The sequence below is a fragment of the Pistacia vera genome, unplaced genomic scaffold (genome assembly GCF_008641045.1).
Source record: "Pistacia vera cultivar Batoury unplaced genomic scaffold, PisVer_v2 Contig205, whole genome shotgun sequence".
Taxonomy (NCBI): domain Eukaryota; kingdom Viridiplantae; phylum Streptophyta; class Magnoliopsida; order Sapindales; family Anacardiaceae; genus Pistacia; species Pistacia vera.
Genome location: NW_022196008.1, coordinates 717,918 through 737,311, shown reverse-complemented (window position 1 = coordinate 737,311; position 19,394 = coordinate 717,918). Strand labels below are relative to the sequence as shown.

The window sequence follows — 19,394 nt, the reverse complement described above, 5'->3', positions numbered from 1 at the left end:
TAGACAAATGACGTGTAAATAAAAGAGCAGTATCATAATTCTTAAAATATTGAACTTGTGATATATATTGTAGTTTAACTTCCAAAAAAACTTCTTCAAATAGTAACAATTCTCATGAATGCCCTAAATTATTTGATTTATAAACACAGTAATCATCACATTTCTACATTAAAATTATATATATATAATTTTATTTTATTGTAAATCAATATATACCATAAGATATTAAACATTAAAAATAGAAAGAAATTTTTTTTAGTAACATTATCAAGCCTAGTTGATAGGGTGCGACTAGGAATAGTATTTCTTCTATAATGTCAAAATTAATATATGAACATTAATAAAATACCAATTTAAAAAAAAAAAAATCAATTTTAAATAATGTACCTAATTTAGATCTTGATAAAAGAGCTAATGCGGTTTAGGTCTCTTAGTCTGATTCTTGAGATTTAAAATACTAAGATATAATCCCCTTGAATTAAGAAAAGGTAATAATGTTTTATATTTTATATTATATTATTATTTAATTAATTAATACTTCTAACAATATCAAAATAAGGAGTATTTTGATTTTTAAATAGAAATATTATCCTAATTAATAAATTATGTAAATATTTATCAAATTTTAGAGAAATAAATCTTAGTATTTTAAAATATAAGATTCAGACCAGTTAATTGAAAATAAAGTTTTTCCCCCATAAAACAAAATACGGAGAAGATAACAACCTCACAAAGAGTACAGTACAACAATGGATATAGTGTGAAATCATTTAATTATTTATTTTAAAATATTTGAACCCTTCAATTTTGATACTACATATGTCTTTCGTTTGATGTTAATGTTCAGTAATTTTAGGTCTACAACCTAATCTCATAATTTTTTCTCATAACTTCTAATGTGGTAGTTTGTAATTTGTTAACTCACAAATAGATAACGAAACCTATAGCAAGCAGACCTGACCCATTTGCAAGTTGACTAAGATGTGTTACATCGAGAATTGTGAGAGAAAGTAGTAAAATTGGGATGTTGACCTAATATTACTGTTAATGTTATATGTTGATAACATATGGATATCCCCACGACTAGAAAAAAGACATTTATCATAAGAGTTTACTACTTTTTTTTATCCAAATAATGACTTAACATAAGAGTTGTGAGAGAAAGTTGTAAAATTGGGTTGTGGCCTAATATTTCAGTTAATGTTATATGTTGATGGCATATGGATATCCCCACGACATAAAAAAAGACATTTATCATAAGTGTTTATTACTTTTTTTCTATCCAAATAATGACTTAATGACACTTTTCCGTCTATAAACTTTTAAAATATTATTTTATTATCCTAATTTATATTCTCACGGCGAACAGAGAGCAAACTTAGTCGAGACTGTTCAGATTTTTGAATAGAGGAGGCCAATAAGTCTTTTGGTGGTAAAAAGTTGGATTTTGGTGATTGTGATTGATTGGAATTTGACTTGGGAGGGACGGTTGTGTAAACCCTAATTGCTAGATTGTCGGCGATTGACAGGGTTGATAGGAGTAAGGTTTAAGAGGTTTTGGTGAATGATAATTGGAAAAGAGAATGATGGTGGTGTGGGGTCACAAAGATGCCATAATCGGAAATGAAATATAAACTAGGATGATAAAATGATATTTTAAAAGTTTGTGAGTGAAAAGTGTGATTAAAGCATTATTTGGGGGGAAAAAGTTGTTTACTCTTTGTTATAATAAAGATTTTTTTTTTCTTTTCTTCGGTGCGGTTCATTGGGCCACGAACCAAATAGTTAATAAATAAAATGGCTGTAGAAGGATATATGGCTGCATATCACGGAACACTCTCCCTCGCACTGACGGAGCAAACGCTAGCGCTTATTCACTAACCTCTGCGTCCTGTGGTCCTCTGCCATTCTTGACTCGCTTTTTTTCTTATCATCTATTTGGCCTAATAGTTTAGACGAAAAGAAACTGCGGGAAGAACTCCGTTTAGCTTAAAAACAAGCTCAAGAGGGAGCAGAATATTCAAAAATATGGACGGTCTTTTGAAAGACTTTGATTTGGAGCCTAAGAATCCCTCAGAGGAAGCCTTGAGACGGTGGAGATCTTTGGTCTCTATCGTGAAGAACCGCCGTAGAAGGTTCCGTAACGTCGCGGATCTCGTCAAACGTGCTGAGGCCGAGAAGAAAAAACGCAGTATACAGGTTCTCTTTACTTCTACCTTTAATTTTATTTTTTTTATTTATCTCACTTTATATTTTTCAACACTGCAAACTACACCACCATTTAGCATAATCTTTTTTTCTTTCCTTAATTTTCTCGGCAACCAAACGGAAAAATACGGAACAGTCAGAAAGCAGGCTGATCTCTCTCTACCTCATGTTTCTCTAATTAAATGCGCATTAATTAGTTTGTGGTTTTTATTAAACCTATTTTCTAATCTTATATAAAAAAAAGAGAGATTTAAAATCAGAATTTAAACTTTATTTAATTCTTTTCCGTGTTTTTTTTCTAAAGACTAAAGCAAACTTTACCAGTTTACCTGAGCATAAATTATTTCTCTTATCGGTATTTTCGCTAACCAAACAGAGGTTTGTTTGTTGGTGCATAAATACACGTCCCTTAGTTGGCCGTTCGAATTCTTTGACATTCTTCTAAATTGTAAACGTAGAAATAATCGCCATCCCCGGAGTTTGTGCATAAATATATGGTTAGATTTTCTGTCTTTTGAAGTCCCATCGTAGATCACGTGTTGGCTGTCCAATAAACTGTTGCCACGTCGCAAGAAATGGGTGACTCGGTTCTTTGACCTAAAAAAGTCCACTTTGTTTTAAGTTTTAACCACTCGTCCCATTTCATTTCGCCTAGCTGACACTGTTCTCTTTTATATTATAAAACATTTAAATAATTGTTTTACATATATTCGAAATTTTAACTAGAAATTTATTAAAGCTTTACAAATTTTAGTAAATTATTTATAAAGTTTTAAACTATATATATTAAGTATGAGAAAATGGGCATTTTTTTTTTTTTTGGTATGAATAATCTTGCTTATTTTTTTAAGCATAAGGCTTTTTTGTTTCTCTTTATAAATAACCGTTATATGATAAATATGAAATGATATTAAACCCTTAAAAAAAATAAAAAATTCTATTAAGATATTTAATACTTTTCTACTGAGAGTGAGTTTGATATAAATAGTCACTGTAAAATTTATAATAAGATTTACACACTACGCCATGAAAAGTTATATTCTCATATGTAGTATAATTAGATATAAAAATAACAACAAATGCTTGTTAATAATACAAAGTTGGGTGGCTTGAAACATTTAAAAATTCGACAAGTTTGTTTCCAGTTTTATCATATTTTGTGGTGAGGATTTTGTAATGAGTATGTGTATTTATCCACCCATTCATACACAGTTCTATCTATGATATCAATCGCAACTCGATTGGGCCAGCAGTATTATCGTTACTAGAAGTACACTCCACTTTCGTCTCTATTTATGGTTGATAACGAGGAATATGGACTGCTTAGATCTCCATTATCCTGCAGCCTTCATAGTTAATCTTGAAAAGATTATTAATTGCCAATATCTTTGATGGGAAAAGAAACGTAGCACTTTTAATGGGGAGTTCTGGGCTTCAATTTCTACCGGAATTTCGGTCTCTGAGTTTTCATGGTCAAGGGATTCTAATTTTTTTTTTTTTTTTTTTTCAACTGATAACATTAGTTTGAATTTAAGAAGCAATTGATTGCAAGAGCTACCCTACTCTCTGTATGGTGACCAGACGATCGCAAGTTCTTGTCAGGTAGACTTAGAAAAAATAGGCATATCCTGTTTGGCACGGCGGGATTATTAAATTCACATTCATGACTTTTTAATTCCCAATAGCGGCAACCCACGAAACTTCCTTGAAATTTCCTCAGCTTAACCGGGGTCAGTTAATGGGACACCTTTGTCTACTTTGATAGTGATGGGTCACTTTCCGTCCCATATGGGTACATGAGGTTCTTTGTCCTGTTGTAATGTTTGTTCCATTTTTTATTTTTTTATATATCCAAATCTAAGAAAGGTAAGTTGACAATTTCTCACCACTTTTTTTCACACACGTTAATGGCAGCTTGGCATTTAGTTAGGTATGATTCATTGTTGGGCAGGTAGGACATATTATGAGTTGACCGATTACATTTCATGTTTGTGAGAAAAAGTTAGTGAAAAGAGTTTGTGGGTATAGTATTACTGATACAAATTTTATATTCTTGGCACATGCTTATCACCCTTCACTTATTTTAATGGTGCCCTTCTCGGACTTCAACTATGTTGGCTAATGGGATCATTTCAATGGTCACCTAACCAAACTATTATTAGAAAATGTTTTGACCATGAGTTATGGAATATAGTGATAATAAATGTAGTTCAAACAGGTTTCAGTTGATTATTATTGTAATAAAATAATTTTATGTCAATATTTTGATTAATAAGTGTTGTCAAAAATTGCTGATTTTCAACCTCCCATTTTTGATAGTTAAGATAATGTTGATGTTTGATTTTGATACCAACGACTTGTATGCGTGAAATGTTAAACGGATTTAGAAATCATACGTGATGAATTCAAGAGATTTGAATATGATGTTGAAACGTAAATAAAAGATTGGAAAAAGGAGTTTTTATAGTGGTTCGGATGCTCAAAAGTGAATCCTACGTTCACTGTGATTTTATTATTCTCTGACTATGGCTATGATATTGCTTGTAAGGCGTACAAAGAATGGAGAGAAGCTTTGTTTACAGAGAAAAAATAATGAAATGAAGCTCAAATCTATGCCCAGCTCTTTTCTGCCTGACCCCTTTTTTTCGTGAAGAGAAGTGTTAATTTATACATCTTTGGGGTCAATGTAATGAGTGTTTTGTAGGTTGCCTTGACACATGGAAAGCGCTCATCTGTTATTCTCTTAAAATGAGATAGGGTTGGTATAAGATATCCTTGAGGCGGTATGGGCTTGACAGGAAGTACAATTTGTCTTTTAGGTACTTGTTGAGCTGACATCAGCATGACTATTTAGGTATAACAGAACCCCCCTGAACCGCCGTAGAAGGTTCCGTAACGTCGCGGATCTCGTCAAACGTGCTGAGGCCGAGAAGAAAAAACGCAGTATACAGGTTCTCTTTACTTCTACCTTTAATTTTATTTTTTTTATTTATCTCACTTTATATTTTTCAACACTGCAAACTACACCACCATTTAGCATAATCTTTTTTTCTTTCCTTAATTTTCTCGGCAACCAAACGGAAAAATACGGAACAGTCAGAAAGCAGGCTGATCTCTCTCTACCTCATGTTTCTCTAATTAAATGCGCATTAATTAGTTTGTGGTTTTTATTAAACCTATTTTCTAATCTTATATAAAAAAAAGAGAGATTTAAAATCAGAATTTAAACTTTATTTAATTCTTTTCCGTGTTTTTTTTCTAAAGACTAAAGCAAACTTTACCAGTTTACCTGAGCATAAATTATTTCTCTTATCGGTATTTTCGCTAACCAAACAGAGGTTTGTTTGTTGGTGCATAAATACACGTCCCTTAGTTGGCCGTTCGAATTCTTTGACATTCTTCTAAATTGTAAACGTAGAAATAATCGCCATCCCCGGAGTTTGTGCATAAATATATGGTTAGATTTTCTGTCTTTTGAAGTCCCATCGTAGATCACGTGTTGGCTGTCCAATAAACTGTTGCCACGTCGCAAGAAATGGGTGACTCGGTTCTTTGACCTAAAAAAGTCCACTTTGTTTTAAGTTTTAACCACTCGTCCCATTTCATTTCGCCTAGCTGACACTGTTCTCTTTTATATTATAAAACATTTAAATAATTGTTTTACATATATTCGAAATTTTAACTAGAAATTTATTAAAGCTTTACAAATTTTAGTAAATTATTTATAAAGTTTTAAACTATATATATTAAGTATGAGAAAATGGGCATTTTTTTTTTTTTTGGTATGAATAATCTTGCTTATTTTTTTAAGCATAAGGCTTTTTTGTTTCTCTTTATAAATAACCGTTATATGATAAATATGAAATGATATTAAACCCTTAAAAAAAATAAAAAATTCTATTAAGATATTTAATACTTTTCTACTGAGAGTGAGTTTGATATAAATAGTCACTGTAAAATTTATAATAAGATTTACACACTACGCCATGAAAAGTTATATTCTCATATGTAGTATAATTAGATATAAAAATAACAACAAATGCTTGTTAATAATACAAAGTTGGGTGGCTTGAAACATTTAAAAATTCGACAAGTTTGTTTCCAGTTTTATCATATTTTGTGGTGAGGATTTTGTAATGAGTATGTGTATTTATCCACCCATTCATACACAGTTCTATCTATGATATCAATCGCAACTCGATTGGGCCAGCAGTATTATCGTTACTAGAAGTACACTCCACTTTCGTCTCTATTTATGGTTGATAACGAGGAATATGGACTGCTTAGATCTCCATTATCCTGCAGCCTTCATAGTTAATCTTGAAAAGATTATTAATTGCCAATATCTTTGATGGGAAAAGAAACGTAGCACTTTTAATGGGGAGTTCTGGGCTTCAATTTCTACCGGAATTTCGGTCTCTGAGTTTTCATGGTCAAGGGATTCTAATTTTTTTTTTTTTTTTTTTTCAACTGATAACATTAGTTTGAATTTAAGAAGCAATTGATTGCAAGAGCTACCCTACTCTCTGTATGGTGACCAGACGATCGCAAGTTCTTGTCAGGTAGACTTAGAAAAAATAGGCATATCCTGTTTGGCACGGCGGGATTATTAAATTCACATTCATGACTTTTTAATTCCCAATAGCGGCAACCCACGAAACTTCCTTGAAATTTCCTCAGCTTAACCGGGGTCAGTTAATGGGACACCTTTGTCTACTTTGATAGTGATGGGTCACTTTCCGTCCCATATGGGTACATGAGGTTCTTTGTCCTGTTGTAATGTTTGTTCCATTTTTTATTTTTTTATATATCCAAATCTAAGAAAGGTAAGTTGACAATTTCTCACCACTTTTTTTCACACACGTTAATGGCAGCTTGGCATTTAGTTAGGTATGATTCATTGTTGGGCAGGTAGGACATATTATGAGTTGACCGATTACATTTCATGTTTGTGAGAAAAAGTTAGTGAAAAGAGTTTGTGGGTATAGTATTACTGATACAAATTTTATATTCTTGGCACATGCTTATCACCCTTCACTTATTTTAATGGTGCCCTTCTCGGACTTCAACTATGTTGGCTAATGGGATCATTTCAATGGTCACCTAACCAAACTATTATTAGAAAATGTTTTGACCATGAGTTATGGAATATAGTGATAATAAATGTAGTTCAAACAGGTTTCAGTTGATTATTATTGTAATAAAATAATTTTATGTCAATATTTTGATTAATAAGTGTTGTCAAAAATTGCTGATTTTCAACCTCCCATTTTTGATAGTTAAGATAATGTTGATGTTTGATTTTGATACCAACGACTTGTATGCGTGAAATGTTAAACGGATTTAGAAATCATACGTGATGAATTCAAGAGATTTGAATATGATGTTGAAACGTAAATAAAAGATTGGAAAAAGGAGTTTTTATAGTGGTTCGGATGCTCAAAAGTGAATCCTACGTTCACTGTGATTTTATTATTCTCTGACTATGGCTATGATATTGCTTGTAAGGCGTACAAAGAATGGAGAGAAGCTTTGTTTACAGAGAAAAAATAATGAAATGAAGCTCAAATCTATGCCCAGCTCTTTTCTGCCTGACCCCTTTTTTTCGTGAAGAGAAGTGTTAATTTATACATCTTTGGGGTCAATGTAATGAGTGTTTTGTAGGTTGCCTTGACACATGGAAAGCGCTCATCTGTTATTCTCTTAAAATGAGATAGGGTTGGTATAAGATATCCTTGAGGCGGTATGGGCTTGACAGGAAGTACAATTTGTCTTTTAGGTACTTGTTGAGCTGACATCAGCATGACTATTTAGGTATAACAGAACCCCCCCCCCCCCTCCCCCAGTTTTTGGAGTGCGTAATCGCTCTTCAAAAACTCAAGTCTTTGATCTGAATGGCTGTCGCACTATAGGCTGGAGTCTCGAACTGAAGAGCTCAAACTATGCTAGGCAATATCGGGTGCTGAGAGCTAGGACTGCGATTTGAGAGCTTAGAGCGATCCGAAGCTGAGCGCGACTTGATAACTAACATGAAATGTCTAGTAGATGAATCCCTGAGGAGAGCTAACGTCAGAAATCCAAACGCACGGTTTAGAGGCTTCAAACGGATAAGCCAACTTAAAATAATAATAACTTTTGATCCGGGAGGAGTTTTGGATCCCGTAAGATATCCACAGAAAGCTTGTTCTGAGCTCTACGTCGTGGCAACTGGAGAACCTAGTTGGGGCCATTTTCGAGACCAAAATTCACTGTTTCGGCATGTTTTAGGGCTGTTTTGAGTTTTCTACGCGTTTTTTCTGACACTGACAACTGGTCGCGATCTGAGAACTGATTGCGATCTGAGATTTGAGAACACGACCTGAAGTTGTTCACAATATCAGAGCTAAGAGCTGATCGCGATTTGAAAGCTAGGAGCTGATCGCGATTTAATAGGAGCTCGACCTGAGAGTTTGAGGCATGCGATCTGAATGATCTAATGCACACAATCTCAAGTAAACGAGCGAGCTTATGAGCTCCATCAGAGAGCATAAAGAGCTCGATCAGAAAGCGCGGAAGAAGTTTGATCAGAAAGCGCGAAGCTTGATCTGAGAACACAAGGAGTTCGATCAGAAAGCGCGAAGCTTGATCTGAGAACTCGAGGTCAACGATCTAAGTGTGTGATCAGCGATCTGGCCACGCGATCTGAAATTGAAGATCAAGACGATCTGAGCGTGCGATCAGCGATCTGGCCACGCGATCAGAGCGCTAAAGATCAGCGATCTGAAGCTGAAGATCAACGATCTGAGCTTGTGATCAGCGATCCGGCCATGCGATTTAAAGCTAAAGATCAGCGATATGAAGCTGAAGATCAAGATGATCTGAGCATGTGATCAACGATATGACCACGCGATCGGAGAACTCTGACGCGTGCGATCAGCGATCTGGCCACGCGATCGGAGAACTCTGACTCGTGCGATCGGAGAACTCTGACGCGTGCGATCTTCGATCTAGCCACGCGATCGGAGAACTCTAACGCGTGCGATCTACGATTTGGCCACGCGTTCAAAGAACTTTGATGCGTGTAATCAGCAATTGGCCACATGATCGGAGAATTCTGATGCGTGCGATATGTGATCTGGCCACGCAATCGGAGAACTTTGACGCGTGCGATTTGCGATTTGGCCACTAGTCCAGAGAACTCTGATGCATGTGATCAGCGACTGGCCACGCGATCGGAGAACTCTGACGCGTGCGATCTGGCCACGCGATCCGAGAACTCTAATGGGTGCGATCAGCGATCTGGCCACGCGATTCGAGAACTCTGATGCGTGTGATCAGCGATCTGGCCATGCAATCAGAGAACTCTGATGCGTGCGATCTACGATTTGGCCACGCGATTGGAGAACTCTGACGGGTGCAATCTGCTATCTGACCATGCCATCAGGGAACTTGGATGCAGGTTTGAGACCTGCATGGGCCACCAAACTGTTGATGCTTGATTTTGACACCAACGACTCGCACGCGTGAAGTGCTAAACGGATTTAGAAATTACATGTGATGAATTCAAGAGATTTGAATATGATGTTAAAACATAAATAAAAGATTGGAAAGATGAGTTTTTATAGTGGTTCGGATGCTCAAAAGCGAATCCTACGTCCACTGTGATTTTATTATTCTCTGACTATTGCTGTGATATTGCCTGTAAGGCGTACAAAGAATGGAGAGAAGCTTTGTTTACAAAGAAAAAATAATAAAATGAAGCTCAAATCTATGCCCAACTCTTCTCTGCCTGGCCCCCTTTTTTCGTGAAGAGAAGTGCCAATTTATATACTTTTGAGGTTAATGTAATGAGTGTTTTGCAAGTTGCCTTGACACATGGAAAACTTTCATCCGTTCTTCTTTTAAAATGAGATAGGGTTGGTATAAGATATATTTGAGGCGGTATGAGCTTGACAAGAAGTACAATTTATCTTTATGACACTTGTTGAGCTGACATCAGCGTGACTTTTTAGGCATAACAGATAATACATTGAATTACTTTCGTTTTAAAAATTCATTGAAAAGGACTATAAAATGATATAAGTTTTTATGTAATTTTCTTTAAGATAATATCTTATTGGTGAACACAGAAAACATTCATTTTTGAGTGGATTAGCTACTTTCTTCCACTTGTGTTGGTGAATAATGCGATTATATGGCTCCGTTTGGTTCCCTTTTGGGAATACTACTATTAGTATTCACAATAAAGTTAAACAGTAAAATTGCAAAAACTCACAATATTATTCAATATTATTCAACTTTTTTTAAACCCCTTAAATTTGTTAATTTAATTAAATACCCCTAAATATTTTTTTTAGAAATTGTAAAAACACCCCAGCAACCCACATTTACCAGATTCTGGCTACCACTGCCGGAAGATGGCCGGAATCTGGTAAAACGGTGTACTGCAGATTGAATCTGGCCGATAGTGCGCCAATCTAGCCTTTTCCGATAGTGGCCGGCTGTCCATAATTTTTGGGTGAGTTGGGGGTGTTTTTGTTAACTTTTAATATTTTATTATAGGGGTGTTTAGTAAATAAATAAATATAGGGGATATTTTTATTAATTTCTAAATCCTACATCATAATACCCGTCCAATTCAATTTTTTTTAACTTTTTTCACAAAACTTTTCTAAAAAGTGTAAAAAAGTGAACCAAATGGAGCCCTATATCTTTTGCTCGAAGAAAGTTATGTACGTAACTTTTATTTTACTCTCTGTGATCTTCGTGATCCCAAGAATGTTGATTTAATTGGTTGACACTCATACTACTAAACTTATCAAGGCCAACTGTGATGTTTCTCATGATGTTATGAAATGTGCATATTCCAACTTGTATTCTGAAATAACAATTGATTACTGGATTTTTTAAAGTTTGTGAAAAACACAACCCCTCTGTCTAAAATTGATCGATGAGCTCGTGAAGGATAAGCTAAAATCAAGACTTTTTGTTATTCCAGCTCGTTATTGGTTTTTCAGCTGTCAAATTTCAGTTACATTATACTGTCAGTGGTGTAACGATGTAGCATTTATATATTTAATTTATCGTGAACAGCTTGAACGCATCTTTTTTCTTAGAAAAAGAACAAGCTTTGATCACTTTGAAGATCAGTTATAGCCCGGAGCCTAAATTAGGTACCTTAAGAACACAAGGATAACGTGGATTGTAATGAGATTTAGCATGGAGGTTAAGAATGGCACTCGTTTTGTCAAGCTTATCTAACATACTGCAATTAAATGGCAAGCTTTTCTAACACATACAGCCATTAATTGGCTAATTTAGTAACTTATTTCTTTGACCTCATTATCGTGTCTCTGTACCTTTGTTTCATCTTACCCAGGAAAAGATAAGAGTAGCTCTTTATGTTCAAAAAGCAGCTCTGCAGTTCATTGATGGTATGATATTTAACTTCTCATAGTTTCATCAAAAGTTTGTCTTATGCCCTTGGGTCCCATTTTCTTAGTTCAATTTTTGTTCTTGTGCAGCTGCTGGACGAACTGAATACAAGCTTTCAGGTGAGGCTAGAGAAGCCGGTTTTACTATAGACCCAGATGAACTAGCGTTTATTGTTCGTGGTCATGATATTAAAGGCCTGAAACACTGTAATGGAGTTGAAGGGATTGCTCAGAAAGTTTCTGTCTCGCTAAATGAAGGTGTTCATGAAAGTGATATACCTATCAGGCAAAAGATCTATGGCATCAACCGTTATACAGAAAAACCTCCCAGAACATTTTTAATGTTTGTGTGGGATGCACTTCAAGACCTAACACTAATTATACTAATGGTTTGTGCTGTGGCATCTATAGGTGTAGGACTTGCCACAGAAGGGTGGCCAAAGGGTTTGTATGATGGACTGGGGATCATACTTTGTATACTCTTGGTAGTTATGGTTACTGCTATCAGTGACTACAAGCAGTCCTTGCAATTTAGAGATTTAGATAAGGAGAAGAAAAAGATTATTATTCAGGTCACTAGGGATGAACGGAGACAAAAAATTTCCATTTATGATTTGGTTGTTGGCGATGTTGTTCATCTATCTATAGGAGACCAAGTTCCAGCCGATGGGATTCTTATATCCGGACATTCTTTGGTGATTGATGAATCAAGCTTGTCAGGGGAAAGTGAGCCTGTGAATATAGATGAAGAAAGACCTTTTCTTCTTTCGGGAACTAAAGTTCAAGATGGTTCAGGAAAGATGCTGGTGACAACAGTTGGTATGAGGACTGAATGGGGGAAGTTGATGGAAACTCTGAATGAGGGTGGGCAAGATGAGACCCCATTACAGGTGAAGCTAAATGGCGTTGCTACAATTATTGGTAAAATCGGTTTAACTTTTGCTGTGATTACATTTTTGGTATTGACTGGAAGGTTTCTGGTAGAGAAAGCAATTAAACATAAAATCACAGATTGGTCTTCAACTGATGCATTGACGCTTATAAACTACTTTGCTGTCTCAGTAACTATAATTGTTGTTGCCGTCCCTGAAGGATTGCCATTGGCAGTTACATTGAGCCTTGCCTTTGCAATGAAGAAATTAATGAATGATCGTGCACTAGTAAGACATCTCTCTGCTTGTGAGACAATGGGTTCTGCTAACTGCATTTGCACTGATAAAACAGGTACATTAACCACAAACCATATGGTAGTCGATAAGATATGGATATGCCATAAAATTACAAAGATTCAAAGTAACAAGTATGAAGACATTTTTCAATCAGAAACATCCAGAGAAGTATTAAACATCTTCTTGCAGGCTATATTTCAAAATACTAATTCTGAAGTGGTGAAGGATAAAGAAGGGAAAACTTCCATTTTGGGAACACCAACAGAATCAGCACTGTTGGAATTTGGCTTGATTTTGGGTGGCGACTTTGATGGCCAACGCAGAGAATGTAAGATAATTAAGGTGGAGCCTTTTAATTCAGTCAGGAAGAAGATGTCTGTTCTTGTGGCTCGTCCGGGGGGCAGAATGAGAGCATTTTGTAAGGGTGCATCAGAAATAGTATTGGGAATGTGTGACAAAGTGATTGATGAAAGTGGAGAAACTGTTACTCTATCTGAAGAACAAGTAGGATATATCACAGATGTAATAAACAGCTTTGCCTCTGAAGCTCTCAGAACTCTTTGCCTGGCTTTCAAAGATCTAAATGAATCTTCTGATGAAAACAGCATCCCTGAAAGTGGCTATACATTAATAACAGTTGTTGGAATTAAGGATCCAGTTCGACCTGAAGTCAGGGAAGCAGTTCAAACTTGTTTAGCAGCTGGAATTACTGTTCGCATGGTTACTGGAGACAATATTAATACAGCTATAGCAATAGCAAAGGAGTGCGGTATACTTACATCAGATGGTGAGGCTGTAGAAGGACCAGAATTTCGTAATATGTCCCCTGATGAGATGAAGCGCATCATACCAAAACTTCAGGTTTTTTCCTTAATGTTAGGCATAGCATAGTTATGATATCTAATTACATGCATAAGAAGATGCTAACACTATATAAACTGTTATTCTAAATATAGGTAATGGCTCGCTCTTTGCCTTTGGACAAGCACACCTTGGTAACTCAATTAAGGAATACATTTAGAGATGTTGTTGCAGTGACTGGTGATGGGACTAACGATGCTCCTGCTTTGCATGAAGCAGATATTGGACTCGCTATGGGCATAGCAGGAACAGAGGTTAGTTTTCCTTTATAAAACTTGTTTGTGTTTATTTGACCAGAACATGTTTGAGTTCTTTTTCCAATATGTATAAGATCTTCGTGAATCTCTTTTTCTACCTACTAGTAAAAGATGTATAAACTGTTTTACTATGCAGGAGTATCTGAACGTTGTTGGCTTTTGGCCAAGCAGCTTCATGGTTTTTATTTCAAAATCCATAGGTTAACCGGGGACAGTTTGAATAATTCCTGTATACTGAAATTTCAAATCAATTATTTAAATTTTAAATTTTAAATTTTTTTTTTTGTTTTTTGTTTCTGTTCCTCATTTGTTATATTTGACTAATTTTAAGGCCAATATGAACTAGAAATACTCCTTCCTCACTTTACTGTGCCCAACTCTCTTTCTAAAGAGATTTTATGATCATCAGTGTAAGCATCCTTTTGGAGTCATTTATTTTACAAGTTTATTTTTCTTCCCTAATTCTAATATCAATTGCATGATATGATTCACAAGAATGAGAGATCTCTTATCTGCTAGTAGTATAGCAGTTTTTTTAGTAAAAGGAGCTCTTATTAAGTTATAATATGAAATAGAGTAAACGACATATTCCCATCCGAGCTTTAGTGAAATCATAAGTTGATACCCTTGGTTGTATTTATTCTAGATTCCCACTCTTAAACTAACGGTTAGTGACTTTTGGGAGATGCAATGGCTATAATTACCAAAATGCCCTTGAACCACCCATTCCAAACCACTTCCTTGCGACTGTCGCTTTTAGGCCAACCGACCTGACTCCATTGCAATTGTACCCCGCTGCCACCATTAGCTACTCCATCCCCTCCACACCAAAACTCCTTTATTCCCCATCGGCTACCTCATTGCCCAGCCAATCATTGGTTGTCGTTAGGTTTGTGTTCGCGCGATTGGTTGGGGCAAATGGTTGAACAGTTGGCGGGCGTTGTGCAAGAGGTAGGTGCGGTGATGTCCGACAATCGGGAAAATGGCCAGGGGGTTTGTACAATCAATCCACAACACAAACAAACTTCAAATCAAACCAAAATTTAGTCAAATCGAAGCCAAAACAACAAGAAAAACAACCCAAATGCGGTTGCAGGCAGTGCTATCGTGGACATCGATCAGTGAGTTACTAAGAGGTGGGGTTATGGGGGTTTTGAAGAGGAGGCACTACTGATGCCAAAAGTGGAGGCGGGGGGAGTTTTGGCTATCGGAATTGGCTGGAATTTGGCTGAGAAATCCAAAACCCTAACGTAATGGAAGTCGGTGATCGATGGGAGGTAGGGGTGCAAAAAAAAAACCGAACCGAATCGGAAAATCGGACCGAAATCGGTCCGAAAAACCGGTTATTCGGAGTAACTGGTTCGGTTTCGGTTTTTAAAATTAAATAAACCGAAAAACCGGTTCGGTTTAAAAATTAATTTTAAACGGTTAACCGGTACCGATTTTGCAAACCGGTTTATATATATATACCCAAATCCCTAAACTTATATATATAATATATATAAAATCCAAATCCCTAAAAATCCCAAATCCCTAAACTTATAATCTCCCTTTTCGTTCCCTCTTTCCCTGAGATTTTCCTTCTCTCTAATTCCTTCCTCCTTCCCCAAAATTTTCTCCTCTCTCTGATTCCAAACATTTACTTTTATTCAATGTCAAAGTGTCGACGCAATCACGCAACAAACTCCATTCCCTCTTCTCTCCAGTTCGACGATTCCGTTCACTTCTCTCCGTTCTCTCCTTACTTCCTTTTCAATTTTCTAGGGTTTGTTTTCCTCACTTTTATTTTTTAAATTAATCTCTTAATTAGTTAATTTTCCTTTCGCTTTACTGTGCCTTTACCTTTGCCAACTTGCACTTTACGGTGATAAAGAACTGGTTGCCATTTTTAGTCTTCAATTAGCACGAAACCACGACGGCGCACGACCAAAAATCACAGGCAAAAGCGTCTTCGAATTCACAGATGCGATTCTTTTAATTTTTGTGTATTTTGTTGGTTTTGTTGAAAGTTTTGATTTTGGGGTGTGTGGAGTGCGGAATTTTGGAGTATTGTATATTATTTTTTAATACTTTAATGATCAATTTATATTTTTAATACCTGTTACTTGAAGAAGACGATGATTATAATTTGTTTTTGGCTGTGGGTTTTTTTTTTTCCTAGTGAAACTAGTTTCTACCGGTTGTATTTGATTTTTTGGGTAAGTTTGAATAATCGGTTAACCGGTTTCCGAACCGAATTATCGGTTCGGTTACAAATCGGTTTATGGGATAATTCGGTCCAGTTTCGGTTTGGCATATTGCTTGAACTGAAAAACCGGTTCGGTTCAAAAAACACCCCAACCGGTTCGGTTAACCGGATTTCCACACCCCTAGTGGGAGGAGACAGGGGGAACCTTTGGGGTTTTGGTCAATGGAGGGTGAGGATGTCAGTAGTGGGGTCGGGGAAGGCCAATGGCGACGAGAACCGGCCAAATCAGGTCTGAGTTGTGGATCGCACGGTTGGGGAATTCGCAAAAAAAGAGACCAAATTTGGCCAAGAAACTGGTTGGTCAGGTTAGGGGGCAAAGGAATTAGGCTTAGGGTGATGATTTCCATCAGTTTGGGTGAGAAATCCGGTTAGGATCCAAGAAAAACGGGCGGCACCGGCAATGGTTGCGAGTTGAGAAAAATTTGAGATGTGAGGTTATTTTGACGCTTTTACCCTTCAATTGTTAGAATAAAGGAAATGGTGTTAGTTTAAGGATAGGAAGCTGAAATAAATACAACGAAGGGTATCAACATGGGATTTCGCTAAACCTCAAGAAGGAACATGTCGTTTGCTCTATGAAATAACTTGAACAATTATAATTGATATTTGGTAATTACTGTTATTAAACTCTTTTAAGTACGCTATCAATTTCTCAAATCATATTTTGGTCTTCAAGTGCATGCCTAGGAACTCATTTTCCTTCGGTTTTGGCAAATGTCTACCAGAAGTATTTTAAGGCTACTAAACCTTTATAAACTATGAATAGAACTGATGATTTTCTTTATACGTATGATCTTGTATAAGGGTAATCTGCCATAATAGGTATTACATTCATCTCATGGTCTTCAGGTTTCATATCATTCATAAACTTGTTGCCTCTTTATGGATGTTATTTACAGGTAGCTAAGGAAAATGCTGATGTTATCATCTTAGATGATAATTTTTCAACTATTGTAAATGTGGCCAAATGGGGACGTGCAGTATACATAAACATTCAAAAGTTTGTGCAGTTCCAGCTAACAGTTAATGTTGTTGCACTTTTCATCAATTTTTTCTCGGCATGCATCTCAGGTTCGTTAACTAACCTTTTATTTATTTATATAGTACCATTACAAGTATTATGCATTGTCAACATTATCTTCCACCCGACTTTCAGGATCTGCTCCTCTCACGGCTGTGCAGTTGCTCTGGGTCAACATGATTATGGATACTCTCGGAGCATTGGCTTTGGCTACAGAACCTCCAAATGATGGACTAATGAAAAGACCCCCGGTGGGGAGGGGTGAAAGTTTTATCACCAACATTATGTGGAGGAATATCATTGGTCAGAGTATTTACCAACTGATCATCCTTCTGGCTCTCTATTTCAAAGGGACGAAGCTACTGGGGCTTACTGGTTCTGATGCTACTGATGTACTCAATACTGTGATATTCAACTCGTTCGTGTTCTGCCAGGTGCAAATATCTAATTAAGCCTATTGTCTCTAATTAATATCCTCTTGCTTGATTGCTGCAATTGCACCATATTGACTAATCTGAAAATTTCCTGATATTGTTTCTTCTTAGAGGAAACTGTTTTGAGTACAATATGCTACTTCACACACCAATGTTTCAATGTATGATGGTTCCATTTTCATTAATGAGTTTTGTATACCTTTCTTCAGGTGTTTAACGAAATAAACAGTCGTGAGATGGAGAAGATAAACGTATTTAGGGGCATTTTCAGTAGCTGGATGTTCATCGGAATTATTGTAGTGACAGTGGCATTTCAAGTTATCATAGTTGAATTCCTGGGAACTTTTGCCAGCACTGTACCTCTAAGCTGGCAACTATGGGTACTCAGTGTTGTAATTGGAGCGATCAGCATGCCTCTTGCGGTTGTTATAAAGTTCATCCCAGTCAAAAACAATTCACCTAAACGCCAACACCATAATGGCTATGATCTGCTTCCCAGTGGTCCAGATTTAGCTTGAAGAAGGGAAGCATAAGAAGAGTTTTTGAAAGCAACTTGAAAGGGAAATATTTCAGATTTTATATATACAAAGTTAGAATCCTAACTTGAATCCCAACTGATGTGGCTGCTGGTATGTTTTACGAATCTTTCTTGGCTATGCTCTAATTATAAACAATATTGAGAAGATTGGAAATTTGTTGAAGACATTTTTTTTCCATCACTGCAGTAAACTTTTTGGACCAAATTAATAATAAATAAAAAAAAAAAAAAGTGCAAATTTGCCTTTGGATGATGGGATTGAGGAATTGAGTGTGGTAATTTTTGTTATAGTAGAGAGTAAGAAGAATAAATATGATGTAATTCGTTAAATATAATTTCAATGGATAAGAGAAAGCATGTTTTTCACATTTCTTACCGGACATTTTATTAAAAGGGCAAATCAAGTTCAAATTTATTTAAAAGACCATGTAGTTTGAAAGTGTTAAGTAAATAGTCTTATTATTGATTAAGGTTAATTAAACATGATTAGTGGTTAATTAAGATTAATAAAGTATTGTGTAATCTTTTAAAAATTACAATATGTCTCCAAAGAATCGAAATTCTTGCAAGCAAACCCAATTACCTTCGTCTTCTTCCTCCGGTCATTAACGCATCCCTCCCTTGGTTGTTGTTTCTTCTAAGTTTCATCTATATCTTCTTCTTCTTCTGCATCTTCCTCTTTGTTTCTGCATCTTCCTCTTTGTCTACATCTTCTTCTTCCTCCTTCCCGTACATCTTCTTCTTCTTGCCATTAACACTATCTTCTTCCTCCGTCATTAACATCTTCTCTGCCATAGATCCTCCTCCTCATCCTCCTTCTGACATTTCGTCTAGGTATGTGTATCTCCCCTTTTCATTTTATATTTCAATTTACAAAGATTTAATGATGGATTGAGTTTGAGTTATGATTTTGATTTAGTTGTTTAGGTTGTTGGGTCTTGTTTGATGTAATGCAAGTTGAAAGGAGCAAAATTTGTTGAATATTTTTTTGCATTGTGGGTAGCTGAGGGTGGTAGCACCGATTGTAGGTGGAGATGACTGAAAATGTGTTCTGGATATGATGGATCGCTTAAGCGATCTGGTATGTCTGGTATAATGCAGTAGATTGTAGATCGCTTAAGCGATCGGGTATATGGCAGAAGATCGCTTAAGCGATTTGCTATAAGTCTGGTATATGGCAGCAGATCGCTTAAGCGATCAGGTAAATGACAGAAGATCATTTAAGCGATCTGCTATAAGTTTGGT

General features: G+C 36.0%; 1 protein-coding gene across 2 annotated transcripts; it reads left to right on the top strand.

The window, feature by feature from the left end:
- The first annotated feature begins 1,875 nt into the window (after positions 1–1,875).
- LOC116128911 (putative calcium-transporting ATPase 11, plasma membrane-type) lies at positions 1,876–18,294 on the top strand. Of its 2 annotated transcripts, XM_031414669.1 has the most exons (8): positions 1,876–2,135; positions 5,096–5,159; positions 11,567–11,621; positions 11,712–13,651; positions 13,747–13,905; positions 17,056–17,227; positions 17,313–17,611; positions 17,821–18,294. In XM_031414669.1, the coding sequence occupies exons 1-8, from the start codon at positions 2,029–2,031 to the stop codon at positions 18,127–18,129; spliced, it is 3,105 nt and encodes a 1,034-aa protein (XP_031270529.1). In that variant the 5' UTR covers positions 1,876–2,028; the 3' UTR covers positions 18,130–18,294. The 2 variants fall into 2 exon arrangements, with proteins under 2 accessions (XP_031270529.1, XP_031270528.1); XM_031414668.1 differs by lacking the exon at positions 5,096–5,159 and having other exon boundaries at positions 1,876–2,199.
- The last annotated feature ends 1,100 nt before the right edge of the window (positions 18,295–19,394 follow it).

Excerpts from the sequence above, each read along its gene's own strand:
- LOC116128911 (XM_031414669.1), top strand. The coding sequence starts at position 2,029 with ATGGACGGTCTTTTGAAAGACTTTGATTTGGAGCCTAAGAATCCCTCA. Across the intron at positions 2,136-5,095 it reads GTGAAGAACCGCCGTAGAAG|GTTCCGTAACGTCGCGGATC; the intron begins GTTCCGTAACGT and ends CCGCCGTAGAAG. Across the intron at positions 5,160-11,566 it reads AGAAAAAACGCAGTATACAG|GAAAAGATAAGAGTAGCTCT; the intron begins GTTCTCTTTACT and ends CATCTTACCCAG.